Here is a 17,849-nt window from a genome sequence, read left to right on the forward strand (position 1 = left end):
CACCTCCCTTTTGGGGGCCCTAACCCATTGTTCCTATTTGAACTCTGTGACAGGCTGGTGTCCTCATGGAGCAGTTACAAGAAATTCAGTATACTTATGGAAGAACTCAGAGAAATAAAAGTAAACTAAACTAACCTACCTTTATGTTCTTATTATAACAAATATCAAATCATCATAGACAAATAATGGTCAACATTCTGAAAAAGACACTTCCTCTAACACACCTGCTGTACAATTGCTCTTGTCCACTGGTTCAAATATTGAATAATTTAATTTTCGCTGGATAACTCTATGTACTACCAAACTACTAAAAGTCTACTCAACTGTACAGTAGTGAAGGGACTTCTGTTCATGCGTCTGATCCATGTAAAATCACTGCACTTTGGACTCAAGCACTGAAGAGTTGTTGAATAAAGTGATAGGAGTAGCTTGAAAGCACCAATGGCTGTGAACACAGACAGAGGAATATTGCTTTCACCTATAATACTTTCCCACTTATCACCAATCCCTGAGCCCCTTTCTGGGCCATGAGATTCATTTAGTTCCTAGTCCTCTCCTGTAACTATGAGAACATGAATAGTTGAAGTTACACCAAGAAGTGGAAATTCCGTACGATGTAAACAATCATGGGGTTCAGAAAGATACTCAGCGGGGAAGTAGCTGACCCAGGTTCCATCCCTAGCACCACTGAGCCCAGTCTTGAGTGATCCCTGAGCACAGAGTCAGAAATAAGTCCTAAGCACTACTGTATATGGCCCCCAAAATGAATCAATAAACACAAAACATTATGAATATCTGAATATTATCGCCCTGTAATTTCTGTGCATTTTGGGGGGAGGGGGAGGAGGAGCTTGGTGGGACAGAGCTGAGGCATGGTCCTGGCAGTTGCTTACAAAGAAATTGTTGTGAATTTGGACGATTCTCAAAAAATTAGATATTGAATTCCCATTTGACCCAGCAATACCACTGCTGGGAATATATCCCAGAGAGGCAAAAAAGTACAATCGAAACAACATCTGCACATGTATGTTCATCGCAGCACTGTTTACAATAGCCAGAATCTGGAAAAAAACCCGAATGCCCCAAAACGGATGACTGGTTGAGGAAACTTTGGTACATCTATACAATGGAATACTATGCAGCTGTTAGAAAAAAGGAAGTCAAGAATTTTGTAGTTAAGTGGATGGGCATGAAAAGTTTCATGCTGAGTGAAATGAGTCAGAAAGAGAGAGACAGACATAGAAAGACTGCACTCATCTATGGTATATAGAATATCAGAGTGGGAGACTAATACCCAAGAACTGTAGAAATAAGTACCAGGAGGTTGACCCCATGGCTTCGAGGCTGGCCTCACGTTCCGGGGAAAGGGCAACTCAGAGAAGGGATCACCAACTACATTGTAGTTGAAGGCCATGTGGGGGAAGGGAGTTGCGGGCTGAATGAGGGCTAGAGACTGAGCACAGCGGCCACTCAACACCTTTATTGCAAACCACAACAGCTAATTAGAGAGAGAGAACAGAAGGGAATGCCCTGCCACAGTGGCAGGGTGGGGTGGGGGGGAGATGGGATTGGGGAGGGTGGGAGGGACGCTGGGTTTACGGGCGGTGGAGAATGGGCACTGGTGAAGGGATGGGTTCCCGAACTTTGTATGAGGGAAGTATAAGCACAAAAGTGTATAAATCTGTAACTGTACCCTCACGGTGATTCTCTAATTAAAAATAAATAAATTATAAAAAAAAAAACAAAGAAATTGTTGTGAATTTTATTCCCTTAGTGAAAAATATCAAAACTCTCTCCTCCATATGCCGTCTCTTCAGCCTCTCACTCCCATCTATCCCGGATCTGGCGATCCCCGGATATCTGGGTCAACTGATCCAATACCAACAAGGGGAAAAACAAAAAAATATTCCTGACCTGGACTATTAGGAGCCTGGCCCTTTAAAGCTCTGACCGGAAGTGCAATGACGTCACGGAATCCAGGACCTTTTCCCTCGGCGTCTTCCGCGTTGGGGCCGAAATGCATCTGCACCGCCATTGCTGCCAAGGTGAGGAGCGGGAGAGCGGCAGGGAAGCGGGGACCAGGGGAACTGCGGGGTATTTTCTTGCCGGCCGCCCGAGTGGTCGCTCCGAGCGCCCCAACCCCCGCGGTCTCCGCCTTGTGGGCGGCGGGATCTGTCCGTGAAGGCGGCCGGGAGTGGCGGCCCCTCACGCTGGGACGCACCGAGCGCTCCCGCAGGAAAGATTTTATTTATTCATTGGTTTCTGGGGAATACGTACGAGGTAGTTTCTGCTGAGGAGAAACTTACTTAGAAAGATGCGTCAGCGGGGGACTCCAGTCTAGCGGGGTGGGCGCTGGCCTTGAAACGCAGCCGACCGGGTTCTATCCCCGGGATTCCACTCGCTCCTCGGATCACCTCCGGGGGTTGAGCCCTGAGCATCGCCCCGGACCCCCCATAAAAGACCGAGCTGGGCAGAGGAAGCATGTGGTCCTGCAAGAGAAGGGGTATGAACAGAGAAGCTTGGGGTTTTTTTTGTTTGTTTGTTTTGTTTTTGCTTTTTGGATCACACCGGGCCATGCACAGGGGTCACTCCTGGCTCATGCACTCAGGAATTACTCCCGGCGGTGCCCGGGGGACCATATGGGATGCTGGGAATCGAACCCTAGTCCGCTGCGTGCAAGGCAAACGCCCTACCCGCTGTGCTATTGCTCCAGCCCCCCCAAGCTCACTTTTTAAGTTAGAAACAACGGAAAATAACCAGAGACTTTTTCCTTTTTTTAATTTATGTGTCATTGTATTTTACACCCGCATCCTGCCTTGCTCAGGGCTGAATCCAGGCTCTTCAGCTCTTCAGGGATTTTCCTCCCCGCCTGGAGTTTGGAGCCCCCATGGGGTGTCGGGATGTGAGGCCAGCGCCCTCCCCGCGGACCTTTCCTCCAGCCCCCAACCAGAGAGAAAGAGTCAGAGCCGGGTGGAGCCTCAGTGTCCCCCAGATCTGAGGGGCCGCGCGCAGCTAACACCGTGTTAGCGCTATTGCTGGGACACTTGCAGCGCCCGTGTCACAGGGATGGGGTGGGAATCCAGGCTGGCCCTTTGCTGGCCTCCTTTCATTCCTTAGGCTGTTTACAGTCTGGGCTAAAGTACCAATTTTTTCTCATGAAAGGGTCCTGGGGGCACTTTTTTTTTTTCCTTTTTGGGTCACACCTGGCGATGCACAGGGGTTATTCCTGGCTCTGCACTCAGGAATTACTCCTGGCGGTGCTCAGGGGACCATATGGGATGCTGGGATTCGAACCCGGGTCAGCCGCGTGCAAGGCAAATGCCCTACCCGCTGTGCTATCACTCCAGCCCCAACTTTTCTTTTCTTAAAAAGAACTCTTTGAACCACGGCCAGTATTGTTCTGGGGCCGCTCCTGACTCTGACAGGGATCTCTCCTGTTGGTAGTCAGGAGATCCTATAGGATACCGGGGCGCAGCCCAGGTCATGTGCATATTGCAAGGCAAACAGTATCCGGTGTACAAGCCTCCTGCCTTTGGATGGGGGGACGAAGGCCCATTTTTCCATGCTTGGGGCTCAAAAGAATTTGGGGGATCATTTTGATTTTCACATGTTTTAACACATTCAGTGGATTCTGGGGGTTCCAGGGAGATGCAGAGCTTCTATTTTATTTTATTTTATTTTTTTGCTTTTTGGGTCGCACCCAGGAATGCTCAGAGGTTACTCCATGCTCATGCACTCAGGAATCACTCCTGGCGGTGCTCAGGGGACCATATGGGATGCTGGGAATCGAACCCAGGTCGGCCGCGTGCAAGGCAAACGCCCTACCTGCTGTGTTATTGCTCCAGCCCTGATGCAGAGCTTTTAGAGAACACTCAGTGGACGTTGGGGGATGCATCAGGGTGGGTTTACTTCTGCCTTTGCACTCAGGCATCACTCCTTGAAGTGCACAGGAACCTTTTGGGATTCCGGTAATGAAACCTGAGTTGGACTCTTCCAAGACAAGCACCTCACCCACTTTACTGTATCTTCAGTCCCTTTGTACAGGAAATTTTGGTTTTATTATTATTTTTTAATTGCAAATTTGGGGCCACAGCACACAGTGCTCAGGGATTACTCTTGGATCTGAGCTCAGGCATCATTCCTGGAAGTGCTGGGGGGAACCTATGGGCTTTTGAAAATGGAACCCAACCTAGCTGCTTGAATGAAAAGCGTCCTATCATTTGTACTATCTCTGCTGACCCTTTATCATTTTATTTTACCCCAGAAAAAAAATTTCTGCTTCACCTGCCAGTTTTTGAGCATCATCTCCTCCCCACTCTCCATCTCTCCCAGGCCAGGCGCGCCCTGTGCTGTTCTGGTGAGTACTTGCAAAAAGGCGGTTTCCAGGGACCAGCTGCCATAGGTTTTAAATGGCTCACTCTAGGGGTCTGTGTCGTGGTACAGACACCAGGGCATTTGTCTTACTCTTGGCTATCCTGGTTTCGATACCCACCAGCCCATAAGGTCCCCTGAGCCATCATCCATTAAGAAATTGAAATTAAATAAAGGGCTAGAGTGATAGTACAGCAGGTAGGGCATTCGTTTTCCGTTTGGCAGAACTGGGTTCGATCCCTGCACCCCAAAGGGCCCTCTGAGCATTGCCAGAAGTGCCACAGAAATCAGGGGGGGACCATATGGAATGCTGGGAATCGAACCAGCCGCGTGCAAGGCAAATGCTCTACCTACTGTGCTGTTGCTCCAGCTCCCAAATCAGAAAACTATTACATTTTATAGGTTGCTCTGAGCTTGTTTGGCCCAAACCACATAATTGTGCCCCCCCCCCCAAAAAAAAAAATAAAGTCTCACTCCAGGATTCCAGAATTTGTCTTGACACCTGAGCATTCTTTAAAATTCTTTTTGGCAGGTTGGAGTTACCCAACTGTTTTGTTGTTGTTGTTTGTTGTTGGTTTTGCCGTTTTTTCCACAAACTTGAGATAGTCAGGGACTCTGCCCCTCTGTTCATGTGTCTCTGGATGCAGGGGAGCCGTGCTGTGTCCCCCACCAGTAAAGCAGGAGCTCAGCCCTCTGAGCTCCCCTCCCTGGGTCTATCTCACTTCTCGGGGAACAGATGGGGTGGGATTTGGGGCTACACTTAACAGTGCTTGAGGGCCGGTCCCTGCTGTGTGCTCCAGGCTACCAGTGGACAATGGGTACCAGGGAAGGCTCCAGGGCTTCTAGGTGGCCCATGTCCAATCCAATCCAGTGCTCTCTCGTTCCTACTTTCCTACCTTCATTGAAAGTTTATAGATGTAAACATTCTGGAATATACTCAACAAGAGTCTGTCAGGAGGAAAAGGAGTTGGACACTCTGAACAAAATTCTATCAAAAAGCTATCACCATGAAGCTTTTAGACCGAGTATAATTTTCCTCGCCTTTTTCTTTTTTTTTTTTTTTCTTTTTCTTTCTGGATCACACCCAGCGATGCTCAGATGCTCAGGGGTTACTCCTGGAATTGCTTGGGGGACCATATGGGATGCCAGGGATCCAATCCAGGTTAGCGGGCATGCAAGGCAAATGCCCAACCTGCTGTACTATCACTCTGGCCCCTCCTCTCCTTTTTCTTATGCAAAGTCACATACTGAGTAATCACAAAAAAAGCCTGGCAGTGCTGGTGCTCTATCTCTTTCCTGGGGCTCTATCTCTCTCCCGAAGCCCCCACCCCCCTTAAGTAGTCTCACAGCTTCCCCCAGGGAGGTCAATGGCGATGGAAGTAATGAGGACCAAGCTGGTTGGTCTCAGTTGCAGTTTATTCCATTCGCATCTCCATTCTCCTCTGATTCTCCTCCTGCTTCTTCTCCCCCATGCTCCTTCATTCTCCTTCTCCCTCTGGATCTGGATCTGGATCTGGATCTGGATTCTCCCCAGCCCACTTTTAGAGCCTAGTTAAATCCCAAAGCATGAGGGGTTGGGGCTTACACACAGGTGTGGTCACAATCATTGGGGATACAGTTCTTTCCCTCAGGGATGCTGCTTCTAGGACAGATTCCCTTTCAGCAGGATACCCGCCCAAGAGTGGAATCCCATGGGTGTGTTTCTCCTCTCCTGTACAACAAACATATAAGCATTCATAATATTCATCATTTTGTATGGATACAGTAAAAGATATATTAAGCTTATAGGATTGCCCTCCTGGGATCATCTCAATCTCAGACTACAGTGCTCACGCCAGATTAGTCATTTCTATCCCTAGCAGGGTCCTAGTCTCATTATTACTTTTGACATGATCATGACAGCATTTGTCAATGATCAAGCTCTTAGCTTATAGTTGAGAATCGTGGCGCTTTGGCCTGGCCCGTATCAATGTCAGGGTAGCTCACAGCTTGTCCTGAGTCCCTTCAGTCCCTCGTCGGAACCCTGCTTTTGGGGTGCTAGGAACTAAGGGCAACTGAGGCTTAAGTCAAGAAAGCAGATGCCTGGGAGGGAATTATATTCAAAGCTAATTAAATCCTAAGTTACAAAAGCATAATATTAACTATCTTCCTTTGTCCATACAAAAAGAACATTGCTTAAAGTAAACCATTCAAAAGACACAAGAGAGGAGAAAGGCAATATTAACTTACAATACAAGTTCAGTGTCCTAAAAAGATCTGACCTTACAAATGAACAGAGTCTGATTAGGGGGAAAAGCTGATTAACTGGTTGGGGAAGAGAGCATAGAGAGGAGTTTACAGATAAACACAGTGGAATGGAAGTGCCTCAGGAGCACTGTGATAAACCTGAGCTTCCTCTGGCAAGGAGAACTGGATATACCAATGTTGTATGTTGTCCTAGAATGTTTAGAGCTACATTCCAATAAACACAGAGGAATGGAGGTGCTTCAGGAGCACTGTGATGGGTATTACCAGATTAACCTAAATTCTTCGTGGCAAGGGAGAAAGGACAAACCAATGATATCCTACAGTCTACCAAAAAATGAGTAAAATCATACAGTCTGCGAGAAGCTGGCGTGTCATCTCAGAGCTCTGCTGGGTGTGGCTGCAAAACAAAATCAAACCTCTGAATTGAACCTTGAGAATATGTCACTGGATTTCACACCTCTGCTTTTGGCAGGTAACTTCCTCTTTGTTTTAACTGGGTGTGGTTGGCAGTGGAGAGGGGCGTCTGCCAAACCAGCAGTGCTCAGGAATCACTCCTTGGGGATTCGGGGTGTATAGTTGAGTCTATTGCATGCATTGCCCTGCCCACTGGTCTCTCTTTCTGGCCCCTGCTGGCAATTCAAACCTTTTAATTTGCAGCCTGTGCTTCCAGCTCAGGGTCACATCAGGAGCTCCTTGGTGTCAGCAGCCCTGCCGTGGCCTCTAGCAGCTGCGCCTCATCGCTGCCCCCTTCATGCCCGTCTGTGTCCTTCTCACAGGGTTCACAGGATTTATATAGAATTAGAATTCCTGGGGTCAGAGAGAGGCCAGGAGTGCAGGCCCTGGCCTTGAAGCAGCCTGCCATGGTACAGTCTCCGGCACAACACAAGAGTCCTCAAGTACCGCCAGGAATAGGCCCAAAGTTCTGCTACTTGTGGCTCCAAATCCCAAACCTGTGCCCTGTAAAACTGACTGGGAGGAGTTGACGCTTAAATTATCCTTTTTTTATTCTGTTGGATTTGAGGTCATAGCTTGTAGTTGCTGCTTCTAATATCTAGTGGGGTGCCAGGGACAGAATCCGGGTCAGCCGTTGCAAGGCAAGTACCCTAGCAGACTATAGGTCAAGTCTTTAAATTTAGTGACTTATTTTTGGCTAGATGTCATGCCTGGTGATGCTCAGGGGTTATTCCAAGCTCTGTGCTCATTGATCCCTCTATGCTCTGCTTGGGGACCCTATGGGGTGATTGCGATTGAAATTGGGCGGGTGTGTGCCAAGCAAGCATCCCCTGCTCTGTGCTGTGTCTGTGGATATCATTTAAAAACTTTTACACTGGTTAATGTCCAGAAAATTGTGAACTTAGATGTTCTTGGTTCTCCTAAGTACACAACGTTTTTTCAATTTATTTTACATTGTTAGTACATAATCGTTATGTATTAATAATTTAAAATAAATTGAAGAAACGTTGTGTACTTAGGAGAACCAAGAACTGAGGAGTGTGCGTTACAGCATGAAAAACTGAGGTTTATTAATTTAATTGTAGGACCTTTGGGTTTGTAAGGCAAATGCCCTACCCACCCCCCACCCTCCGCCCCCACCCCCACCCCCGTACTATCATTCTGGCCCCATCTTTGGGTTTGTAAAAAAAGAGCCAAGTCTGTCTTGAACTTGAAGTCAATAGAGGAACTTAGTTTGGTTATATATTTTAGTGTATGGAACTGTGCTTTCCAGTGGTAAGAACTAGAAACAAAGCTGGTGAGTTTGTTCGTTATTCCTTTCCTTTTATTTGTGCTACCAGGACTGAACCCAGAGTCTCATATATGTCAAGTGAGTTTTCTACCACTAAGCTACATTCCCAGGACTACACACAGCCAGTAGGGCGTTTGCCTTGCACACGGCCGGCCCAGGTTTGATTCCTTCGTCATTCTCAGAGAGCCTGGAAACCTACCCATGGTGTATTCAATATGCCAAAAACGGTAACAAGTCTCACACTAGAGACGTTACTGGTGCCTGCTCGAGGAAATCGATGAACAATGGGATGACAGTGCTATAGTTAGTAATACTAACAGAACTTGTTTTTTTGTTTTGTTTTTGTTTTTTGTTTTTGGCTTTTTGGGTCACACCCGGCAATGCTCAGGGCTGACTTCTGGCTCTGCACTCAGGAATCACTCCTGGCGGTGCTCAGGGGACCCTGTGGGATGCTGGGAATCGAACCTGGGTCAGCTGTGTGCAAAGCAAAAGCCCTACCTGCTATGCTATCGCTCCAGCCCCCAGTAACAGAACTTTTTTTTTTTTTGCTTTTTTTTTGGGGGGGGGGTCACACCCAGCGTTGCACAGGGGTTACTCCTGGCTCTGCACTCAGGAATTACTCCTGGCAGTGCTCAGGGAACCATGTAGGATGCTGGGGATCAAACCCGGGTCGGCTGCATGCAAGGCAAACACCCTACCCGCTATGCTATTGCTCCAGCCCCAGTAACAGAACTTTTTAAAAGTGTGTGTGTGTGTGTGTGTGTGTGTGTGTGTGTGTGTGTGTGTGTGTGTGTGTGTGTGTTTATGAGTCTCAGCCATCAGCGCTCCTAGCTTTCTTCTGACTTTGGGCTCAGGAATCACTCTAAGTGGGCTTGGGGGACCCTATGGGATGCAGGAATCAAACCAGAGTCAGCTGTGTACAAAGCAAGTGGCATATCTTACGTGTTTTCCACTCAGGCCCCAGAAACTAATTTTTATCTGTTCCACTAGATTTCTATTTAGATGTTAAAAGATTTTCTGTCAGAGGGGACCCAAGGGGGCTGAGAGACAGGACAAGCAGGTTTCACTGCTTGCCTTGCCTTTCCTGAGAGCGATGTGCAGCCCGGATTTGAACCCACTTCTGCATCCCCTAGAAAGGAGGGAGCATCTGACAGTTTCTCTGGGTGGTTCTGTGAGCTGGTGCCTAAGGGTGTAGCCGGTCAGGGTCATACGGGTTGTGCTTCTCTCTGGTGCTCATGGCTTTTACTTCTCCAGGTCTTTGTCAAAGCCTCACTGGAGATCCTCGAGAATAACAGGCTGGAGAAGATGGTGTTGCGCCGTCGGACACGCTGTCCCCAGGTAGGAGGAGAATAACATGATGAGGTGCTACAGTGACAGGAGCGCACAGGCCTCTGAAGTGGACTGTCTAGGGGTCATTTCAGGAAGGAGATGTGGGATGTGGCTCCGGTTAGGTGCCCGATTCTGCTGTCCGAGGCCACTTTTGTCCATGTTTATTTGTTTTTGTGTGTGTGTGTTTGGCTTTCTGGGGACACCCAGTGGCTCTCAAGGAGGGCTCCCAGATTAGTGGTCAATTGTCAATCTCGACAGGTCTCCGTGACCTTACAGATGACAGGAGTCCAAGGCTGACTTCTTAGGGTTTTTATTTTTTTTTGTTGTTGGGGGGTGTGGTTAGGGGGCAGGGCCACACCTTGTGATTCTTAGAGTTAAGTTACCCACTCTGGCATTGTGCCTGCAGTGCTTTGGGGACCATATGGGACATGGTTATCGCCAGACCAACCCGCTGTTCCCATTCCCACTGTACTGTTACTCCAGCCTTCTACTCCGTTTCCTTTCAATTTTTCTTTTGCCACAGTGGAGGTGCTCAGGGCTTCTAAGAGAAAGGGCTCAGGATTCAACCTGACAGGCATCAGAGGCCCCTGGGTGTGCTGACTCTAATGATTCCAGACCTCATAACTTGTGATTCTTCTATTTTATCCTTCCCACTCTGGTGAGCCTCGCCTGCTCCGTCACACAGTCTCGGGTTCAAATGCTGCTGTGTGCATCGTTCCGGGCATGCACCATTCCTAGGAAGACTGATCAGAAGATGTCTGGGGCCAACTGAGTCATTGTGGGTCAAGTAACTTTTACCTCCTCCTAGAGGGTTTGGCCCAGCCCTGAACCGTGAGTTCAGAGTCCTACCAGCACACATGTCCAACCACAGCTTTGACTTGCTGACTGGACATTGAGTCTCCCCTTCTTATCCCTAGAACAGGGATGTGGGATGTATCATGGGGGAGGGGTGTCTAGTGTTTTGGTCCTTGTGTAGCCCCCTTTTCGGTCCTGCTGGAAATGTGCTCAGGTCTTACTCTCTGAAAAGTGCTCACTGCACCACTGGGGCTGGGTTGGCCATGGGGTATCTGTGTAAGGCCGGTGCCTCTAGGAAACTTCTAGTGTAGCCCCCTCGCATTACTGCAGACCTGGCTGCCTTAAACTGGTTTCTTGGGCCCATCAGCCAGGAATGTGCATGGAGGCTGGTTTCTCCTCATGGGAGAGGGGAGATATTCTGAGCCCCTCTAGTGCCGTCCTCATGGTTCAGAAAACAGGGCGCCAGGCCCAAATGCCTAACCCCATGTGTGTGTCCACTCAGGGTGCACTGACCTTCTCCGATGTGTCCGTGAACTTCACCCCGGAAGAGTGGACATACCTGGACTCCTCTCAGCGGAAGCTCTACAGGGACGTGATGCTGGAGACCTACCAGCACCTGCGGGCCGTCGGTGAGAGCAGCATGCAAGCCGACTGTGCCTGGACAGTTCTGCATTGGCACCTGGGGGTAGGCCTGAGCTGTGTGTTCCCAATGGCCGTGATTCTGATGGGCCAGATTATTGACCACGATGCACATAACTGTTTCACATGTTCGTTTCTCTTTTTCTGTTTTTGTTACTTGACCACAGTTGGTAATCCCAAGGCTTACTCCTGGGATACAGGGGATCTATCCAGGTCAGTCATGAGCATGGCAAAGCGCTCCACGTGCTGTGCTATCGCTCAGGTTCCTGTAAATAATTCCTTCCATGCTATATCAGTTTACTTCTGTTCATTGGAACAAGAATGTGACTTGAAAGGTGCAGTTCTGGCCACTACAGGGAGGAATTTTGCAGCCTAATGCTGGGAGTAGAGGGTCCATAGTCTCACTGGGTGCTAAAATCAGTCACTTTAAAATCTAAAGATATACTAAAGATATACCTATTATTATTTTTTTCTTGCCTTTTTTTTTTTTTTTTTTTTTTTTTTTGCTTTTTGGGTCACACCTGGTGATGCACAGGGGTTACTCCTGGCTCATGCACTCAGGAATTACTCCTGGCGGTGCTCAGGGGACCATATGGGATGCTGGGAATCGAACCCAGGTCGGCCACATGCAAGGCAAATGCCCTACCCACTGTGCTATCGCTCCAGCCCCTATTTCTTGCTTTTTCATTCACACATGGCGATGTGGATAGTCTACTTACGGCTCATCACTCAACACTTATTCCTGGTAGTCCTCAGGGTACCATGTGGGATGCCAGGGATCAAAACAGTACCGCCACATGCAATGGAAATGCTCTCCCTACTGTACTAGCATTCCAGCCCTAGTTCCTACTATCTTTAATTTTGAAAAATAGTGATTTTTCATTGGAAGAAAGTAAGCACAAGAGTTAATTGTTTAAAAGAACTTTTTCATTGCCGTGAGTGATAGTGCTTTGGAAACGCACTTGCTTTCCACAAAGATGGACACCTGGGCTCCATCTCCAGCACCCCAGCTGGACCCATGGGACTCACCAGCAGTGATCCCTTGTACCGCTTGGTATGGCCCACCTCAAAATAAGTACAGGGGCTGGAGCAATAGCACAACAGGTAGGGTGTTTGCCTTGCACACGGCTGACCCAGGTTCAAGTCCCAGCGTCCCATATGGTCCCCTGAGCACTCAGGGGTAATTCCTGAGTGCAGAGTCAGGAGTAACCCCTGTGCATCGCCAGGAGTACCCAAAACAAACAAAAAAATAAGAACAAACTACTGTTGAGTTTTCTCACAACTCAACACACAATACAGTACATAAGAAACGAGAAACGGTGGGCTGTCTCGAAGGCAGGCCTGCACGCAGGCGGGCATGAGCAGGACACGGAGGCGGTGTTCAGTGGACCGGGAGTGGCCTCCCCAGGAACTGAGATATTGGGCACAGATTCCCTGGCATCATCCCATCTCTCTCTTTACGGCGCAGTCCTAGTCATAGTTAAGGCCGTCGTCTCGGTCATCAGAGTTTCATCATCCTAGTCTCCTCCCAGACCTCAGTCTCCAAAGTCTCAGTTTTCCTCCTCATCTTCTTGTCTTCTCTTCACTGGCTGTGCTCTTTTTATCTTCTTCCTTTGTGCTTTACTTCTGTGTGTGCCCTTGTGCTCTTTAATATCTCCCTCTCTAGGGCTGGAGCGATAGCACAGCGGGTAGGGCGTTTGCCTTGCATGCGGCCAACCCAGGTTCAATCCCCAGCTTCCCATATGGTCCCCTGAGCATCGCCAGGGGTGATTCCTGAGTGCAGAGCCAGGAGTAACCCCTGTGCATCGCCGGGTGTGACCCAAAAAAGCAATAAATAAATAAATAAATGTAAAAATAAATAAAAATTAAAAAAAAATATCTCCCTCTCTATCTGACTGTCATCTCTGTAGTCTTTCTTCTGTTCGCTGTTCCCGGTCTCAGTCTCCTCTCTCCAGGCCTCAGTCTGTCCTCCCCAGTGTTGGTAGTCTGTCCTTTTCTAACTTCCGTCTTCTACTTCTAACCTTGGCGTGCGTTGTGCTCTTCTCTTAAGTCCTCTGTCTTCTGTCTGTGCTGTTGTGCTCTGTCTCACTCTTTCTATCTCCTGCTCTCTAGTTTGTCTTCTTCAGTCTCTGGTCTCTTCTGACTTCTTTTTTTTTTTTTTTCTTTTTGGGTCACACCTGGCAATGCACAGGGGTTACTCCTGGCAGTGCTCAGGGGACCATATGGGATGCTGGGAATTGAACCCGGGTCGGCCGCGTGCAAGGCAAATGCCCTACCCGTGTGCTATTGCTCCAGCCCTCTTCAGACTTCTTCTAACCCTGTGACCAGGGTGACCTTGACGACCTCTTAACCTCATAATCTTCTGACTTCTCCCAACCTTCTAACCTTGGCAACCTAACCACCTGACCTGACCTCCCCAGCGCCTTACGGCAGAGTTTATATAGAAATCATGTAGGGTGGGGATACAAAGGTGGGGTTGAACATTAACAAATCAACAAAGAGAGGTAAGGCCACTCCTCCAGAATCTCATCTAAGGAGATCACTCCAGAGTACTAGGAGATCCACTCAAGGGCAGGATTCCATCCAGAGTGTGTTGCTGTCTTCTTTCCTCAGCTAGTAATCCACTTAAATGGATGTAGTAAATTTACTTCTAAATTTTCTAGCAATGTCCATTTGTATGAACACAGTAAGAGATATATCAAGCTTAAAGTTTGGTTCTTTCTAGGGACATCTCACTGTATATTCCAGATCAGTCTTCAGGCCTGGTTAGTCTTCCTATCCTCAAAAGGGTCCTTATTCAGTTACCTCTTTGGGGACATGACAGAGTTTGTCTATGACCATGCTCTTAACTTGTAGTTAAGTATTATGGCGCTTGGCCCGGCCCATTTCAGTGCCGGGTTAGCTCACATCTTGCCCTGGTCCATCAGTCCCTTGTCGGGACCCTGCTCTTGGAGTGCTAGGAACTAAGGGCAACTGAGGCTTAAGTCAAGTAAATATGGATGCCCAGGAGTAAATATTATTTTGGAGTCAGTTGACTCCCATGTTACATAGCATAGCACCAATTGTTTTCCTGTGTCTCTACAGCAAGGACATTGCTAAATAAATCATACAAATGACGTAAAGGTAAGAGAAAAGCAATAAAGGGTTATTAGTTGTGCCTCAGTAGATCTGTTGTAGGAGTGGCTCAATAGACCTTAAGCTTCCTTAGGGAACAGCAAAGACAATCCAGTCATATCTAACAAACTACAAAACAAAAAAGAACAAAAAAAACCCTCATTAGTCCTAGAGAGGATTCGCTTGTGGTGAGATGTTTTCAGTGAACCCCATGGTCTATCTTGGCTCGTAGGGTTGCAGCCTTGCCTTGCCTTAACACTTGCATCATGGCTTCCATATTGAGATACAACTAAACGCAGACTCAGGTGTATTTTATTTCAGTTGAAACTACTTCGGTGTTCTGCAGACGGCCTTATGTCCATTTTATTTATCTTTTCATTCAGTTGAAAAAAAATGCAAACAAATTAATGACTGTGTATATACATTCAATTCTGTGCATCCTCCATGTAGAAATATTGGGTCATTCCATGGAAAAGCCATCCACGTGTCAGGAATTGCATTCCTTGTGGTGGAAATGTTAGAAACAAACCTGCAGGCCTCAGTTTCTTTTGTCAGGGAGACTCTTAAGGAATTGAACAGTAATTGGAATCCTCCTCTGCATTCTACAGGGAAGCAGCCAGCTCCGTTGGGATGTCTCTGATCCTGCGCTCTGTGACAATGTGCCAAGTGAGCAATCCTGCCCTCAGCCCCATGGGGATGCAAAGACAGGTGGAATGTCTTCTGTGGGTGATCAGAATGGAGAGAAAGACCTCATTCTGAAGAAGCCCTCCCCTGGGAAAAGCTCCTCACAGTCTGTTGTCCTTGATTTTTGGACACAAACTCCCCCAAGGGGGCAGTCCCAGGACTGTGGGAGAGGAGCACCATTTGTAGTGAATCCCTCATGCCAACAGGCCCACAAGCAAAGTCACCATGGACTGACCCCGTCCAAAATTACAGAATGTGCAGGAGCCTTCCCATGTCCTTGGAACTGGGATGTTCCCTTGGAAGCCCACAGTGGACAGAATCCCCAGGATTGTCAAGAGGGAGAACAAACTTTGAATCAGGTGTCATCCGAGTGTGATAGTTCAAAGATCCAAACAGAAGAGAAACCATTTATGTGGATACACTGGGGGAAGGCTTTCACTTCCCCCTCAAAACATGTTATATATAGGAGAGTTCATACTACAGAGAAACCTCATGCAAGTGAGGAATGTGAACACGCCTTTACTCTATCTTCACAACTTAGTGTCCACAGGGAAGTTCATACAGGAATGAAAACTTACTCGTGTCAGGACTGTGGGAAGGTCTTCACTTGCTACTCAAACCTTTCTCGTCACAGGAAAAGTCATTCTGGAGAGAAACCGTATTTATGTCAGGACTATGGGAAGACCTTTGCTAATTGCTCAAGCCTTTCTAAGCACAAGGAAAATCACACTGGAGAGAAACCGTACATCTGTAAGGAATGTGGGAAGGCCTTTGATTATCCCTCAAGACTTTCGTATCACATGAAAATTCATACTGGAGAGAAGGATTGTGTATGTCAGGAGTGTGGGAAGGCATTTAGCACATACTCCATGCTCACTGTACATGGAAGAATTCATTCAGGAGAGAAACCTTATGTGTGTCAGGAGTGTGGGAAGGCCTTTCGCAGAACTTCAATGCTTACTATACATAGGAGAATTCACACTGGAGAGAAACCTTATAAATGTAAAGTATGTGGAAAGGCCTTCACTCATTTGTCATCCCTTAATAGTCATATGAATACTCATACTGGAGAGAAGCCTTATGTATGTCAGGAGTGTGGGAAGACCTTTAGCACATCGTCAGTGATTACTGTACATAGGAGACTTCATACTGGTGAGAAACCTTATAACTGTAAGGCATGTGGTAAGGCCTTCACTCATTTGTCATCATTTAAAAGTCATATGAATACTCACACTGGGGAGAAGCCTTATGTATGTCAGGAGTGTGGGAAGACCTTTCGCGAATCCTCGTATCTTACTATACATAGGAAAATTCACACTGGAGAGAAACCTTATAAATGTAAGGCATGTGGAAAGGCCTACGCTTATTTCTCAGTCCTTAAAAACCATATGAATATTCATACTGGAGAGAAGCCTTATGTCTGTAAGGAATGTGGGAAGGCCTTCACCTGGAACTCAGGCCTTAGTAGGCATATGAAAATACACAGTGGTGAGAACTCTTAAGCGTTTAAAGAATGAAGGAAGGCCTTCATATTTCTCTCAAGCCTTAGGAAACAGTAAAATTCATACTGGATGATTCCATCCCCTAATAATAATCCCTAAGGTCAGAACAAACCCCCTTCAAAAAAATAAAAGTTTTGCTTGGACAAGGTTGATCAGAGGTTGCAAAGTGCAGTTGAGAAAGAAATATCCCCTGTAGCATGTGACAAGTTTCCAGTGACTTCAGTACTGTAAGGAAAAGGTAGTTGCAGATGATTACACATGTCTTGACATGGTAATGGTTACCATTACTTATGCCAGTATCCCAGCATTTGGACTTGACGTGTATATTAACTTGTAAATAATGGATCTTGGTGATGGAATCAGGTGGAAATTGATTAAATAAGAACTAAGTAAACGGGTACAAAAAATACCCTTTAATCGGAAATGTCACTGTCTCATTTTTTGCTCGGACTTTGGCTTGAATCAGAGACTGGTTTGTGGGGTTTATGGTAGAAATCAACCAGGATGTTGCAGTGAATCCTTTTGGAGTTGGAAAAACGGCAAACCTCCATTCTGCAGGCCTGCCTTTGTTATATTTTGAGGAGCCACACTTGCTTTGCTCAGGGTGACCTTTTGACTCTGAGCTCATCTATACCTGTGAGGGAGGACACAGGTATCCTTATGGGGATCTGGGTTTGGAATCTAGATTAGTCTTATCCAATCAAGCACCTACCTGCTGTATCAGCTCTGTACTCCTTGTGTTCATATTTATTAGATTTACCTAAGCATTGAGGAGAAGTATTTCTGAAAAATATAGGAAAATGGCCCTGCCAGTATTCTTTAATAGTGTGGATTGGAGAGAGTTGAAATCAACTTGACTTTGCATAGAAAGACTTCTGATGGTTCTATGAAAGGATGGAAGGGCCCATTGAACAAAATGTTTTACAAATGGTGGGAACCTGGAAGAGCGCCCAGATTCCCATCTCAGCAGCAGTAACATCAACTTGATGACTAACAATGAAGGGTGGACACATTACTGGATTCCACTCTCCTCATTTCAGTTATATTAGGAGAAAAGAAGACAAAATGTTTGCATTTTGAAGCAGTAAAATCTCAACTCTACTAAGACACCATAATGATTAAAACTGTTTTTGGTCTGTCTAAATGACCAAGTCTATAAAATGAACTGGTACGGTTTGGTGCCCATTAGCTCCTATGCGCCTCCATTCTTAGGGTTGATCTATACATGGGATTTATTTATTGAAGTATGTTTTATATAATTCATGCCATACTTGGCAGCTCTTAGGAGTTCATCCTGGTGTTGTTCTGGATGCCAGGGATGGAACTCAGGGAAACCATATCAACACAAGCATTAAGCCACAGTACTAACCCTCTGGCCCCATAATCTTGGTTGAAAATGTGTTTCTAAAACTGCATCCTGGGGT

At 46.9% G+C, this 17,849-nt stretch overlaps 1 protein-coding gene across 2 annotated transcripts; it reads left to right on the plus strand.

The window, feature by feature from the left end:
• The first annotated feature begins 1,983 nt into the window (after positions 1-1,983).
• Positions 1,984-16,839, plus strand: LOC101546310 (zinc finger protein 883-like). Of its 2 annotated transcripts, none has more exons than XM_055125140.1 (7): positions 1,984-2,045; positions 4,265-4,357; positions 6,812-7,090; positions 8,412-8,440; positions 9,617-9,700; positions 10,989-11,115; positions 14,848-14,986. In XM_055125140.1, exons 3-7 carry the CDS (start codon positions 7,057-7,059, stop codon positions 14,877-14,879), a joined length of 306 nt encoding a protein of 101 aa, XP_054981115.1. In that variant the 5' UTR covers positions 1,984-2,045; positions 4,265-4,357; positions 6,812-7,056; the 3' UTR covers positions 14,880-14,986. The 2 variants fall into 2 exon arrangements, with proteins under 2 accessions (XP_054981115.1, XP_054981114.1); XM_055125139.1 differs by having other exon boundaries at positions 1,994-2,045; positions 10,989-11,171; positions 14,848-16,839.
• Positions 16,840-17,849: the final 1,010 nt, after the last annotated feature.

Source organism: Sorex araneus, chromosome 2, assembly GCF_027595985.1.
Source record: "Sorex araneus isolate mSorAra2 chromosome 2, mSorAra2.pri, whole genome shotgun sequence".
Classification (NCBI taxonomy): domain Eukaryota; kingdom Metazoa; phylum Chordata; class Mammalia; order Eulipotyphla; family Soricidae; genus Sorex; species Sorex araneus.